This window comes from Gavialis gangeticus, unplaced genomic scaffold (assembly GCF_001723915.1).
Source record: "Gavialis gangeticus isolate Ggan-Ray unplaced genomic scaffold, GavGan_comp1, whole genome shotgun sequence".
NCBI classification, from domain to species: Eukaryota; Metazoa; Chordata; order Crocodylia; family Gavialidae; genus Gavialis; species Gavialis gangeticus.
In genome coordinates, this window is record NW_017729022.1 from 50,280,168 (window position 1) to 50,294,323 (window position 14,156).

A 14,156-nucleotide genomic window follows, 5' to 3' on the forward strand; every position below is an offset into this window, starting at 1 on the left:
AGCTTAGGATCTACTATAGGCTACCCTGTGCCCTATGTTTCTGAAAGTACCAGAACCTAATCAGAACAGCAGCAAGGCCCTGCATGTTGCATATATTCAGGAAACATGGTTGATGTTGGGACCATATCATGCAAGTGTGATCTCTTCAGGTGAGAAAGAATCAAAGACATACTCATCTGTTAATTCCATACTGGTGGCAAGCATGGGCACAGCTACCTCAGGGTCAGTTTGCATCAGCAGAAGATAGTCCGTTTTTATTTACCAAATGTCCTGATCCGCTGCACATACAAGCAGAGGTGAGGTGTACTAGCAAACATAACAGCCAACCTTGTCTCGGGGGGGAAATCACCCTGGTTTTTGCACTTAAATGTGGCAGGAATGTACATGGTGCTAATAGACAAATAGCATGTGTTTACAGAATCACATCCCATAGCCCATCATTGAAACTGTTTCAGCCCTGGATTCAAATGCAGTTAATAAGCTCTGAAGAGATGTTCTCAAAGAATTAGGCATATACTAAACACTCTTGAAGCATCCGAGGAGAACTCGGCAGACATCTGCATTCATCTTAGGATAGCCTGGATCTGGTAGGGATGTGGGAAATGTACGATGGCAAAACACCCATCCTCTTGAGGCCTGGGTTGGTCCTCAGGGACCTGGAAAGTGAAACACTGCAGGAGGCTGGTGAAGAAGAGGAAGAGCTCCATCCTGGCCAGCTGCTCTCCCAGACAGATACGGCGACCTAAGACAGAAGGAGTGAGGAGAAGGAGAAGAGGAAGGTGGTGTTTGTGAACGAGCATGGCAAAGCAACTGTAAGTTATGAGACACTGAAAGGGGAGCTTCCTCATGGCATGACCACAGATTGGAGTGAAGTGGAGAATCTGTCCACACACACACACTTTCTATTCCCAGACTGTGTACAGAGGGATTTGGGTGAAATGCCTCTGTGGATTGCTTAACATTCCCTTTCCTTTGGTACCAGAAGATGCAGAGGAAAGCATAAACACAGGACTTTGTCAGGGGTGGTTTTTTTGGTGAGGCTGCTCCAAAAAAGACTCAGAGAAGTAGGCCGTCTCCAAATAAAATGCAGTTACATCCTTGAATTAATTTCTTTGAAGTCAGCAACCAAAGAGCTCATTTTCTTGTGTGAGCAACCAGAGAAGGCAAAGCTAGGAACCTGGCAGTGAGAGGCAGGCACCAACAGAAAGCACAAGGGAGATGAGTCTGTGTGCTCAATTAGTTATTCAAGGACTAAAATAAAACCCATCAAATAGAACAAATGAATTTGGCTTGTAACTTAAAGGATAACACTTACATCACCCTCGTACCCAGACAGTGTAAACTCTCCTGTAACATGGCCACAGGTGAGAATCTGCCAAATCAGATATGTGTCAGGCCTTTACCTTTGACAGGATCCCTTATCCCTCTCTGCAGCAGGAAGAGCTGGCTGCATGCCACAGCCCATGGCAGGGGCTGGGTCATAAGCAGCAGCAGCAGCCCACAGTGGCCAAAAGGTTGCCAAGCCCTGCTCCAGGCAAGTTGACCATATTTTGGGAGGGAACCAAGGCAGATGGACAGACAAGATGCCCACTTGCTGGCACTGGAAGAGGAAGAGGCAGATTATTCCTCTGGCCCAGTGACAGACCTCTGCAGGGATGGTCTCTCCCAGCTGTTCCAACCCAAGGACTCACCTGCAGAGAAAGGCAGAAAGGCCTCTCACTTCACAAACTGCCCATCTGCATCCAGGAAGTGCTCTGGGTAAAATTGGTGCGGCTTCTCCCAAAAGGTTTTATCCTTCAACACGGAGGACAAGTTGGTGATGATGACCGTATCCTAGGCAGCCCACAAACAGAAGAGATATGTAAGGACGCAAGATAAGCCACCCCAGAGCAGAATGATGTCCCTCTGTATTCAGTAGCTCACCTCCTGCCTCTGATTCTCAATTACTAGAGGTTCTCAACCAACCACCTCCCCTGTGGCTCCATGGGACAGGAGCCCCCGAAACATCATTCTGCTGTAACAAGGAAGAGCAGTGCATTCATTACAGGATAGGGCCACTGTAAACCACTTCCCAGAGTCCATACAAGCCCAGCACCAGAGCTGGAAGAAGACAATGTGCAGGTCTCTCTGAGCAGCCAAAGGACACATCCTGAGCTCCTTTCACCTTTGGAACAACAGTGGGAGGCCAGAGCTTCTGAAATAGCAGCCACAGAGCCAGGAGCTCTCCCACATTCATTTAGGATATTCAGTATCCTATCTCCAGTAGTGGCCACTGTTCGGTCTTCAGAAGGAGGCAGAGAACACTTCTGATGCCCCTGATAGTGCAGGGAAACTAGGCTCTGATGTTTGCTATTAAACTTTAAAACCAGATGCCCTTGTGGTTTGAGTCCTAACTAACGTCATCATATGAAGGGCATTTGTACCGCGGACTACTGAGAGGCACATTGTGAAAACCATTCCCCAGCACCTCCAAAGCTTGCTGTGAGATTGATTTTAGCACTAGAGAAACAGTCCTAATTCACCAACTCCAACAATGCTGATTCTCATTTGACTGTGGGGAAAATCGTGATCTTTCCCCAGTCTCAGGCTATAGGCCTGAGCTAAAGGAACTAATTGTAAGGCCAAACTGGGAAGGTAGTATTTCACAATCTTGGCATCTCTAGCAAGGCTGCCAGCAAAGAAGCACAATTAGTGCCAGATGTTACCACTTAGACCAGAACTGAGATATCCAGTGGCCTCTAAATAGCTATTGCCATCCTGGATTTCAACTGGTGACCTGGGGAGTTTCTGCAGCCTAGTCCAGGCAACCTGTGCACCTCACTTACCTCCACCTCCAGTATGGGCCTGTGTTAGTTTCAAACCATTTTCGAGCTGTACATTTTATAACTAACTACTGACCATGCGATTCAGGGCCCAATACCACACCTCACTCTTCACAGAACTTTGGAGAGATTCCCATATGGACTACCTAGAGCAACAGGACATCAGTCTGCAAAGGGAAAGGAAGTCTGCCTTCTCCACCTGGCTATACAAACCTTAGGAATGAAGAATCCTTGAAGCTCAGTGTCCCGGTATGTCATGTGAGGCAGTCCAGTGGGAACAATATCCCCATAATGCTGTATTTCATGGATCACAGCATTGGTGTAAGGCATATTTGCTTGGTCCAGCATGTTGGGTGACTGATCCCTGCCAATCACCTTATCAATTTCCTCATGGACTTTTCCTGGAAAAGGACATTTTATGTGGGCAAGATATAAGGTATCTAATGGTGAGCATCAGCCCTGGAGGAACAGGGGGGTATGGACTTCCTCTTGACTTAATATTTTCTGGGGCAGTAACTGTGTCTCTCTCTTTGTGCAGCACCTAGCACGTATGGGGAACAAGACTGAACCAAAACCTTTGGGAACAATTTTTATGTAAACATATACTGCTGCTACTAATACTAATGAATAATTTGATCTGACAGTCGGGTCTTGTGTGAGCTGCAAGAGGTGTAGATGATGACCACTTTGGGCAGGGGGGCTGCTAAGGAGGTGGATTTTATCTAGAGATGCAGGGGGATGCTGGTACAGGTTGAGAGAGAAGAGTCCTAAATACCTTCTGTAGACAGTGGTAGAAGAGGGATCAGAAGCGGTGGGTGGGAATAGGAGCTGAAGGGAATCATGCTCATCTTCAATTATTCAGGGCAACTTATATATTCATCCTCTATTAATTAAACCCAGGGAACAGTCTTGTACCTAGGAGATCTCTCACCTCATCCACACTATTGGGCCTAAAATGCACAGGTGCCTCCAGCATTTGGATTATTTAGGCAGATGAGCATTTAGCCTTAGGAAGGCACAAGGACCTTTAAGAATGGAAAAGGCTACCAAGGAGCTGTGACAGTCCCAAAGTGCATTTGACATTGAAGTTTTTAAATTAAAGCTTTCCCTTCTCTTTTCCTGCCACGTGCCTTTGTGCTACTCATCTCAGCACTTAAAAATCTGTGGAACTCTCCCCCCTCGAGCCCTTCTCCATCACTGCTATGACCATTGCTACTGTTGCTTCACCTTTCTACAGCACAATGAAGCAGATACTGAGAACTTTTTCATGGAAGGCACGGAGCAGAGGAAACAAATCACATCTCCCCCCTGCTTCTCACTTACTCTGAACCTCAGGGTGGAGAAGCATGTATAACACTGCCCAGCACAGGGTGGTGGTGGTGGTCTCAGTGCCAGCCAAAAACAGGTCAACAGTTACTAAATGAAGGTTTTCATAAGAGAAACTGGTCTCCACACCCTCCTTGGTCTGAAAGGAACAAAGAAAAATGAGATCCAGCCAGAGTTTTGTTTGAGGCAGAAAATCATAGTTCTAGCTAAGAGACCAATTCATTCTCTCAGACTGGCAAATCAAGGGTTTAGCCAGGGGCGACACGCAGGGGGTGCATGCGGGTGCACATGCACCCCCTGAGCGTGGTGGTGCACCTCTGCAAAAAGACGCTGCTGATACTGTAGGCAGCACCTGTGGGCAATTGTTGCTTGCCACCCTGCCGTCAACACCACCAGCAGCATCTGTGGGCAGTCAGCAATCCCCGCTGGACGCTGCTGACACTGCCAGTGGTGCCTGCGGGTGGTTGCCGACCCCTGGTTGGCACTCACCACCTCCCCCCTACCGACAACAGTGCTGGTGGCATCTGGGGGAGCTCCTTGCTCACTGCCGCCATGCTCCCAACACTACCAGTGCAGTCGTGCCTCCCCAGCCACCGAGGGGCACACACCATTCATGGTTTTAGCAAAGCTGAGTGAAATACAAGCGGTTGCATGCATACAATAAATACACAGTAGTAACTCTATAGTTATGTATTTCTGAAGGTCATCAGTTATCCCCCATACCCAGGCAACATGGATCTCCAGGTTGATATCTGGGATTATATTCAGGACCACCTGTCTGAAAACAGTGGCTCCTACCATCTGAACTAAAGCAAAGTCTACCACTGGCTGCTGTAGTATTCAAGCTTCTACAGCCTACAGTGGGTAACATGACTATTCATACTCTATGGAATCTGAAATTCTGTCATAAAGCAGGGTGCATGTACTAAACACTCTAAGATAGCATCAGGTTTTAAAAAGTCTGCATGTCTGTGGAATACAGTATGTCCCTGCTTTGCACAAAGCAGGGGAATTGGTAAATACTTGGCCAATTAACTAACTGAACCCTTGCAAATTCACTGCTTTGGCAATTAAATTCACTTAAATCACTAGAAGATTAAGACAACCCAAACTGGACTTTATCAGCACAAGGCTAATAATTCAGCACCTAAACATAAAAGGAAAGAAGCATAAGAAAGCCCAAGGAATATGTTTTCTTACTAAGCTCTCTTCCTACTTTCCTTCTAGGCCCACAGAGGGAAACAGAACATAGCTGTAGTAGCAGTCCATCTATTTTAATGTTTTTTCCCCAAAGTACATAAATTTCTAATTTAGGCAAAAGGCTGGAAATGGAAGAGGCCTTTGAACCAGAAGCCTCTGAAAAATAGTTTTTCAATGATCTTCAGAAAGTGTCAATAAGACAGGGCTGTTCAGCTTCTAAGTGGCTAGAGACCACACCCCAAATGGGCTGCAATAATACAAGCCACAGGTCCCCAAGGCCACTGCTAGACACGTATGTCCATAGCCTGCATCAACACCTGTGCCTGTTCTGTACAGATCCACAAATTGGGGTTTTGCTATCTCAAGGGCTCTAATACTTCTTGCCATACCTTAGCTCTCCTTGATGTTTCCTCCCATTTTCCACCCTCACCTGCTTTGGAAGTATTGAGGTTTCAGAGCTATGGCTAAAAAGATATAAAAATGGATTGATTGGATTTTTGGCATGAAGTGTTTTTCCAACTAGGTACAGTCGGCAACCTGTAGTTAGCATTTCTCCTGGGACTTAGATAAAAAAGATAAAAACTATTAAGTACCTAGTTGGTTTACATCAGTGCTGCTCTACAGGCGAGAGCGCTAAGGATGAGAAACAGCATCCACTGGAATTAGTGGGGGTTCTTTTCACCAACTTCACTGGATACTGTATGAAATCTTCAGTACAAAATGGAATCTCCTAGTACCAGCTCATCCTCCAAGTGATTTCTGAGCATGAACTCACTAAGCTAAGAGTCTCAGATACACAACAATCACTTCCTTCTTAGCGTTGCTGCAAATCACAGAGGTGCTCCAGATGGAATCCAGTGTGTATACCAGAACCTCTGAACTATATGAACTTGCAGAATGTATTAAAGAAGAGAGTAGGTTGGCATCCTACCCTATTATTTTGTTATTCAGACTTGGGCCACTTGATCCATGTACTAGTGATAAGAGAACGTTGAAAGAGAGAAATGAGCTATTCACTGTACAACGTTGCTCGTAACATTTGCAGATTGCTTCACATACAAGAGCATACGAGCTGCTTTATATATGAAAGGAACCAATAGAGATTGTTCCTTTACTAGTGTATTCACCAAGCACAAAACTATACATTCAAAGAGGTCCTGTTGGTTTCCTACCTTCTCCATCTCTTGTAGAAATGCATCAGTAAAGTCTCTGATGTGGGTAGAATCCCAGGTCTCTTTGTGCTTCTTCAAAATCGCATCTATTAAGCTCATGGAGGCCCTTTGGTATTGAAATGCCTTTTGTGGCACTCCAGGGATGCGTAGCAAAAAAGGCACTTCATTAAGGAGCTAGAATACCAAAGTGAGCGAGACAAAGGGTTAATAGAACACCATCTGGTTGCTCAATCATTAGCAGCTTCTCCCCAAGTAAATTATCCTTGCTGGTTTACCTGGGGCAAGAATCCACTCTCTTCCTTCATGCTCTCTTGAAAGATTTCCACAAGCCTCTGAAATTTCTCATCATCATAGTCAAAGCGCTCACCAAAGGTAAGAGAGTCGATCACATTGGAAACTGCCTTCTTTAAAAGAAAAAGTGGATCAAAAGGGTGACCTGAAAAAAAGAAATTATGACATCATTTTCAATCCCAAATGGATATTCTGTGAAAATAATGACAGGACGTAGACCAGAGCTGGCTACATCATGAATGACATGTGCCCCCAGGGGCTGGGGGGCACGGTGGTGGTGGGAGCATGGCGACACTAAGTGGGGGAGCTCCCACAGATGCCGCTGGCAGCAGCTGGGACAGGGAGGGTGGCAAGCACTGACCAAGGGTTGGCAACCAGCCGCAGCCACTGCTGGCAGCAGCAGCAGCAGCCAGAAGGGATTGCAGAGCACCCACAGATGCCACCAGCGGTGTTGGTGGTGGTGAGCAGTGACCACCCACAGAAGCCAGTTGGGGTGAACGTGCACCCCCTATGCATCGCCCCTGGGCTACATGATAGTGCTAGGTGCGTGATCATTATCTTTTTGGTCCCCAAAGCATTCTAATATCTTTATGGATAGAAGACAACATACAGAAATTAGTATGCCTTTCTTCAGAAATTATTTCCTTATACATGACTTATTTAAATCCAATTCCCCATCTCCCTGGATGAGACGAACCTTCTTTAGAGCTGACTGCAGAGCACAGAAATCCAGCTTCTTGAGAAATCTGGTTCTCCAAGGATTTCTTTCCCATCCCAAAGTTCTTCAAGGTGGAGAGTGCAAATCTCCTTTGTTCTCTCCAGGCAGGACCAAACCTTGAGATTATTAACCCTGAAAAGACAATTATTTAACAGGATATATAAAGAGCTCTGTGAACTATATCAGACAAAATTCACTGAAGAGTAACAAAATTGGGCTTAGAGAACTGACTTGAGAGGAAAGATGAAAGCAGAAGAATATGTATGGCTTGACAAATGAAAGGGACTTATGGTTTCAACCTTCCCCTGTGTAGCTGGTTAAGAGGAGGAATTAATTTGAAAGGTGCAAAGTGTACCTGGAAGCAACAATATGTAATACAACTTGGAAAAAAATTGGGGTCATTTCCTCAACTTATATAAATTGATGTGATCAGTGGTGTTTTGCCAGTATACCAGAGTTGAGGGTATGGGCCTCAGGTCAGAGGTCAAAAAACATTTCCTAAGGATTAAACTGTTGGATAGAACTGCTGGAAATGGTACTGTAGGCAACACTTTTGCCTTGGCTAGAGTGTGGGAGAGGGAAAGTATGGTTTCTCTCAGTTAAAAGTTTGGACTAGATGACCTCTGGAGGTACCCTCCAAACCTTCTTGTCTCTGTTTCTATGACAAGTTGTGACTAAAGGTTTCTCAGCTCCAATTTTATGTTGTGGAAGGATGTTATGGAAGGGATTTGTGATAATTCAAGATAGTACCCAGACTAACAAGCCTCCCTTTCAGACTGTATTTCTTTCTACTCTCCCACATATTCACTGTCAGTTCCAGGAGATTCCTTGTAAAAATATATTTCTTTACGACCTGACAAAGCAACATACAGAACATGAGAAACATGAATGAAATAGAAATCCACCAGTTCTGATTATGGGTGACAAGGGGTACAAGTAACCCTGAAAATCTTACTTAACATTACAGAACAGCCACTTCCTATTATACCCAGTAACAGTTCAATCTGCTCACTAGAGCCAAGAGAAGGGGAGGAAACTATGAGAGGCAGTGGTAGAGTCAGGTTCCAGCACAAGGAGCATAAGCAAAGGGACAAGAAAAGAGGCAGCACACTGGCCAATTCACCTCCAATTTACAAGCCAGTCATCTCTGAACTACGGTCAGAAACTGTTGTTAGTTTTCATGGCACTTGCCTTCAGAGCGCTCGTAATAACCTAGGTGCTCGTATCTAGGAAAATAAGGTCGGTCAGCAAAGTCCTCTGCTTTCTGGACCAGTGCATCCTTCACTGCCTTGTACCCGTTCACCACCACCATGTTACTCCAGAAGTACTGAAGACTAAAAACATTCCCAAACTTCTTACTCAGCTGTCAAGAGAAAAAGAAGAAAGAAAAGCTGTTGATTTCTATGGCTGAAAACCAGGTCGTGCTTTGTTTTTTTCAGACTGTGATGCTAAAATGTATCTAAGTGTTTTGGAGGATCTTGAATGATCTCATGAGGTCCCTTCCAGCCCTAAACTTCTGTGAATCTGTAAAATTATCACAAATTATCTTTATCACAAAGAACTTTAGCAATCAATTAATGATACAAATATTTCTGCAGAGCAACAACTCATGGCAACTTACCACAGCACCTTTCACAGGCAATGGAAAAAAAACACCATTATTAGCTGATAGTGTAATTTAGGAGAATTTAAGTTAGCAGAACAAAATTATGCCCAAGGTAAAATTTTGCCAGCAATATCATAAAAACCCCCTTGCGATTTTGAATGACTACAAGAAGTTAGAACTCCTCTGGCTTCTTCAAAGATAGCCCATGGAACAACTCAGACACAGTTGACCTGAGTAGCTAGTTAACCTGGAGTTGTTTATGCGTTGCCATTATGAGAAATTGCTTGCACAAGGTTCATAATCCTATCACAGCATGGATCAGGGGAGTAGGAGGGGAGCAGTTTCTTGTCCACCTTCACTGATGTGGTTGGCCTTTTATTGCTAAATATACAGCGAGATGGCTCACTTCTAGATATAAGAAGGAATTTAAAATGTGATACAGTTCTCCTACGAACACCAGAGCAGAGGGCAATGATCTTTAGACCAAGGCAAACTATTACCAGTTGTGATTCCAAGTGTTAATGTGTTGATTAGGTTTCTTAAACCAGAACATGACTGTAAAAAGGAGGATCCTATAGCTAGAAAGGACGCAAGAAGTTCACCTTAAGTCCAGAATTTCAGGCCAGGACCTGAATGGCTCTGTGGAGTTGGATGCACCCAAAGATTGTTTGGTGCATATTACCTGCTGAGTTGCAAAGTCCTTTAACCCACCAGCTACCCTGATCCTGGCTCGGCTGTATGCCAATCCAGTTCCATTTCCCTAGAACAGGGGTGTTCAACATTTTTGCCTTGTAGGCCAGATGGGCAGCACCCACATCTGCAAGCTAGATCCAGCCAATGGGCCTAATCTGGGGCATGGCAGGGTCTGATTCAGCTATATGAAGGGGGCAGAGGGGCATGGCCCAACCTTGATCCAGTTGCATGGGGTGAAGGGGTGTGGTCCAGCCCCAATATGGGCCCTGATATGGCTGTGGGGGGCTTGGGACTTAAGACAGTGGGGAAGGGGTGGCAGTATGAATTGCCCCCACAACCAAATTTCCTGATCCACAGGGAATCCTGTGGCATGGATGCCATGGCTCTGGCCCAGGGGTTGAGTACCCTTGACCTAGAAGAAGTGAGATTACCCTGGCAGCTGTTCAAAATTGCAGCACATACCAGTGGCCCCCAAGGGTCATCACAGCAACTGGAGGAAGCAGGGCACAGGGAAACCCTGTTCATGCCTTCCAGCTGTTAGAAAGGGGTGGTATAGCCCTTACTATGTAGCTGTCCATCATCAGATGGGAAGAGGGTTCCGCAACCCCTGTATTGAATGAACTTGCTGTGTTTCGCTACACCAGCTTTTGGCTACTTTGTCCCATTCCAATGGTACCAGAATTTCTCACCTCTTATCTAGGAAATTGAGAGTTGTAAATACAAGTGTGAAAGGGGTACACTCCTCTGGGACCAAAGTATCGCGGGCAGGGAGAACAAATCCATTCTCTGGGTACAAGCGTGGAAAATACAAACTCACAATTTACCACTTCCCATTTTTTATGTCATCTACTCCCATAGCAGCCTAGCTGTTAAGGAACAGCACTCCTGCCTCACCAGAGTGGTATCTCTGAACAAGGGGATGATGACCCACCTCTGGAAGGCAGTGACACAGCTACTTCTGTGGTAATGCCGAGTGCTCACCTCCGTAGCAGATAGGTATTGTTTAACTAGGATTGAATTCAAAGAGTAATCAAAGATTTTAAAAAATAGACAGGCCAAGGAATGATGAAAGATTAAATGAGCTGTGTCAACTGACCAAATATCCAAGCTATGGAAACAGAATCACTGCCTGCAAACATTTGAAAGGTGATAAAGGGAATCACTTTATGGGTGCTAGAGTAAGGAAATGGGTCTAAAAATAGGAAATGTAGTCTCTGAACATCAAGGAACCAACTTGGTCCACACAGGGAGTTAGTTCAGGGTAGCCAGCACTGCAAATTCCCACCCTAGCTTACTGGACATTGACCTCCTCCCATAGCCAAGCTTATAGACAGGGGAGACAGCCCACAGGTGAACTGGTGAAAACCACATTGCCAGTCATTACCAGTGGATAAAGCTCTCAGGAATATACTTAAAAAGAGGTGGCAGGGTGATAGGATAAAATGCCATTTCTATTTCTACTTCCTGCTTTTCTCCAAGTAATAGGAGTTGTTTTCATTTCTGCTTGTGACACAGAAATGGGGCCGAAAAAGAGAGTAGGATGGTCCAACTAAAAAAGTGCTCTTAAAAGCAGTCCCTAGTCAACACTTCAGTGACAAGGATTGTTATAATCTGATTTGATCCTGAAACACAAATGGCTTTTTCTACTCCCTGGCAAAAAAAACCCCCATGATCCAAGGTCAATTTCTCCACTTGGAAACATGAGTGCAATGGTGCCAAACTAGAACAGGGCCTGTAGAGTTTGCAGGTTCAACCACAAGATAAAGCAAGATGTATTTCCTTTAAGATGCAACATATTTTCCTTAAAAGAAAAATGGAAGTCTACACTTGCTGAATAATTAATGTTGCTAGAGTTGTGGATATTCTGGATACAGCAGGCAAGATATTTAAAGCTGTATAGCTGGAGACCCCAACTGTTTCACCTTTGCTGAGACTTTCAAATGCTTCCAGTACTATAGAGCTAGCTTACAGATTATGCTATTCAACAGCCAAATCTCCAAATCAGAGACATCTGTCCTGGGAAAAAAGTTTTCCTATACAATAAGCTTTCTTTAGCTCTGAATTCTCAGCTTTTTGAGGCTCAAAGCACCCAGCCTTAAACTCAAGGAACTCCTTGGAAAATGGAGTTTTCATTATTTTTTTGACTATGGAAAAATAATACAGGATTTTTTTCTGTTGCAAAGAACTCAGCAAGACCACAACAGGTCAGAATGTTTTTAAGACTATGGATTCCTCTGAAATTTCTGGGTTTATCTTGTGAATTATGTTGGCACACCTAGCAGTATTGAACCCCCTGAAAGGATCTCAGAGGACCCCGTGGTGGCATCCTGGTTGAGAATCAGTGCTCTAGCCCTTTTCATCCCAAGGGATCTCAAAGTGCTGCAGAGATGGTACTTCTTCACCAGCCATTTTAGGGGTAGAATACTGTCAAAATGCTGTAGGATAATACGAAAAATCAACCAAAGCAAGCTCTTGCTCATAAGCACTTATGCACCTCTGATTCAGTTAGTCTATGAGATGCACTTCTATCCTGACTTTTGCAAGGGGGGTATAAAAAAAAAAAAAAAAGTCAGGCTTGGTTTATATTGCATCTCCCCAAAAAACTACACAAAGCATTCAAAGAGGCTGCGAGTAGGGGTATGCATGTTCACATACACACAAACACAGTCTCTGCTCCTGTGCACACAGATCTTAGCTAAAAATTATTCTGGACTTTGGAGTAGAACGTCACCCTCTGGACTCCAAGGCAACTGCAGCCCCATATAAGGTTTCAGGACTAATGGGGTAATGTTCAACCCTCCCCCCTACAGGGATCATTACTGTGTTGACAAAGATTTGTGCATGGGAAATAACCTTTCTAGGATTCCCAAACCATGACCAGCTTCACTCTGGGAAAGGCAGCAGCCCCACTAGCATTTCCCTGGTTGAAGGAGAGGTGAGGGTTGTAGAAATTGATCTGCAGCATGTTCCCCAGGAAAGGCAAAGAGGGTGGCCCAGGTGGGTAGCGACTCCAGCTTCTACTGCGCTTTATAAAAACAAATAGCAGACCAAAGGCTGTGAGGGAAAAGCCCAGTATGGGTAAACTGTTCCAGCAAGATGCAAGCTGGGACCAAAGCTGGAAAAGATGCTCCACGATCTCTTTCCTTTCTCCTCCTCAACTTGTACTCTTTGCTGCTTCCTCCTTTGCTTGTCTGCCTCCCCTCTATTATCTCACTTTCTTTGACTCATGCCCTTTCCATTGCTTTCTCTCTCTCTGCTTTTATTCGTCTGTCCTCCTCTACTCTTCTCCCTTCCAACACCCCCCCCCCTTTTTCCTGGTAGGAAGCCTGGCTCCTGTTTCTCTCTAGCCTCTCCTCTGATGTGACGATACAAATCTATGTGGGGAGCGGCTTCTGTAAAAGGGAAACAGGCTCCCTTCGCTATACCTCAGGTTTCTGTTATGTCCTGCTGTTCTGTTAAGCATGCACAGCTGGAACAAAGTTTGGAAAAGCCTGGAAGGTGTCAGCTCAACTAACCAATATTATAATTTCCCCCCATCATTTTTCCAGCAGCTTGATTAACACAATTAACATACATTAATCAGAGGTTTCTTGCAACATTTCCACATAGCCAGTCCTAGATCTGCTGCTTACTAGGTTGGCAAAGAGCTGTGGAAGATTGGACTTTGTTGCATGGAAAAGATTGCAGCCCCTAGCACCTGAAGCAGATGCCATCAACTGTCACCTGTGGTAGCACTGCAGTGATCACTGGTTGCGGTGATGGACAGAATGCTGATATGTAACCAACTCATTGAGACGGATTCATAAAACTTAGGTTGGGGATAGCTTTAATGTTCAACCAGGCATGAATGAGAAGAATGAAACTATTTTTACTATGGAACAGTAAGCAAGTCGCTGCAGACCCTTTGTCTCTAACTAGCTCCATCTTAACTCCAGGACCATCTCCCAATTCCCACCTTTCTCAGTCTCCTATGTTAAGAGAGCATCTCTAGATTGTAACTACAAGCACCATGAGTAACCTGATTTTCCTGAATCTTGGAATGAGTTGCATAAACTGTTTAACCAAATCCATTTTCATTTACTGGCTCATTTTTTTACATTGAACTTAAAAGTAAAGCCAGCTATTAACACTGACAAGAACAGGGCAGTTTTCTAAAGGAACTAGTGACTTTGAGTGCCTCAGGGCTTGATGGCTCAGCTTGAGATCAGGGTTTTCCAGACTCCAACCGCTTTCTGAAAAGACATGAAAGGCCTGGATTTATCTCAACCAGCCATGAGCACCCAAAACCAGGGGAAAGTCATAAGCCGCTTCTGAAGACTTTGGCCAAA

General features: G+C 44.8%; 1 protein-coding gene across 2 annotated transcripts; it reads right to left on the reverse strand.

Moving 5' to 3' along the window:
* Positions 1–223: 223 nt before the first annotated feature.
* Positions 224–13,136, reverse strand: LOC109295812 (cytochrome P450 2D26). Of its 2 annotated transcripts, none has more exons than XM_019514878.1 (9): positions 12,749–13,136; positions 8,721–8,892; positions 7,509–7,661; positions 6,796–6,956; positions 6,521–6,694; positions 4,146–4,287; positions 3,036–3,223; positions 1,692–1,794; positions 224–742 (listed from the first exon to the last, which is right to left on the reverse strand). In XM_019514878.1, the coding sequence occupies exons 1-8, from the start codon at positions 12,791–12,793 to the stop codon at positions 1,717–1,719; spliced, it is 1,113 nt and encodes a 370-aa protein (XP_019370423.1). In that variant the 5' UTR covers positions 12,794–13,136; the 3' UTR covers positions 224–742; positions 1,692–1,716. The 2 variants fall into 2 exon arrangements, with proteins under 2 accessions (XP_019370423.1, XP_019370422.1); XM_019514877.1 differs by having other exon boundaries at positions 1,692–1,833; positions 12,749–13,135.
* Between the last annotated feature and the right edge of the window lie 1,020 nt (positions 13,137–14,156).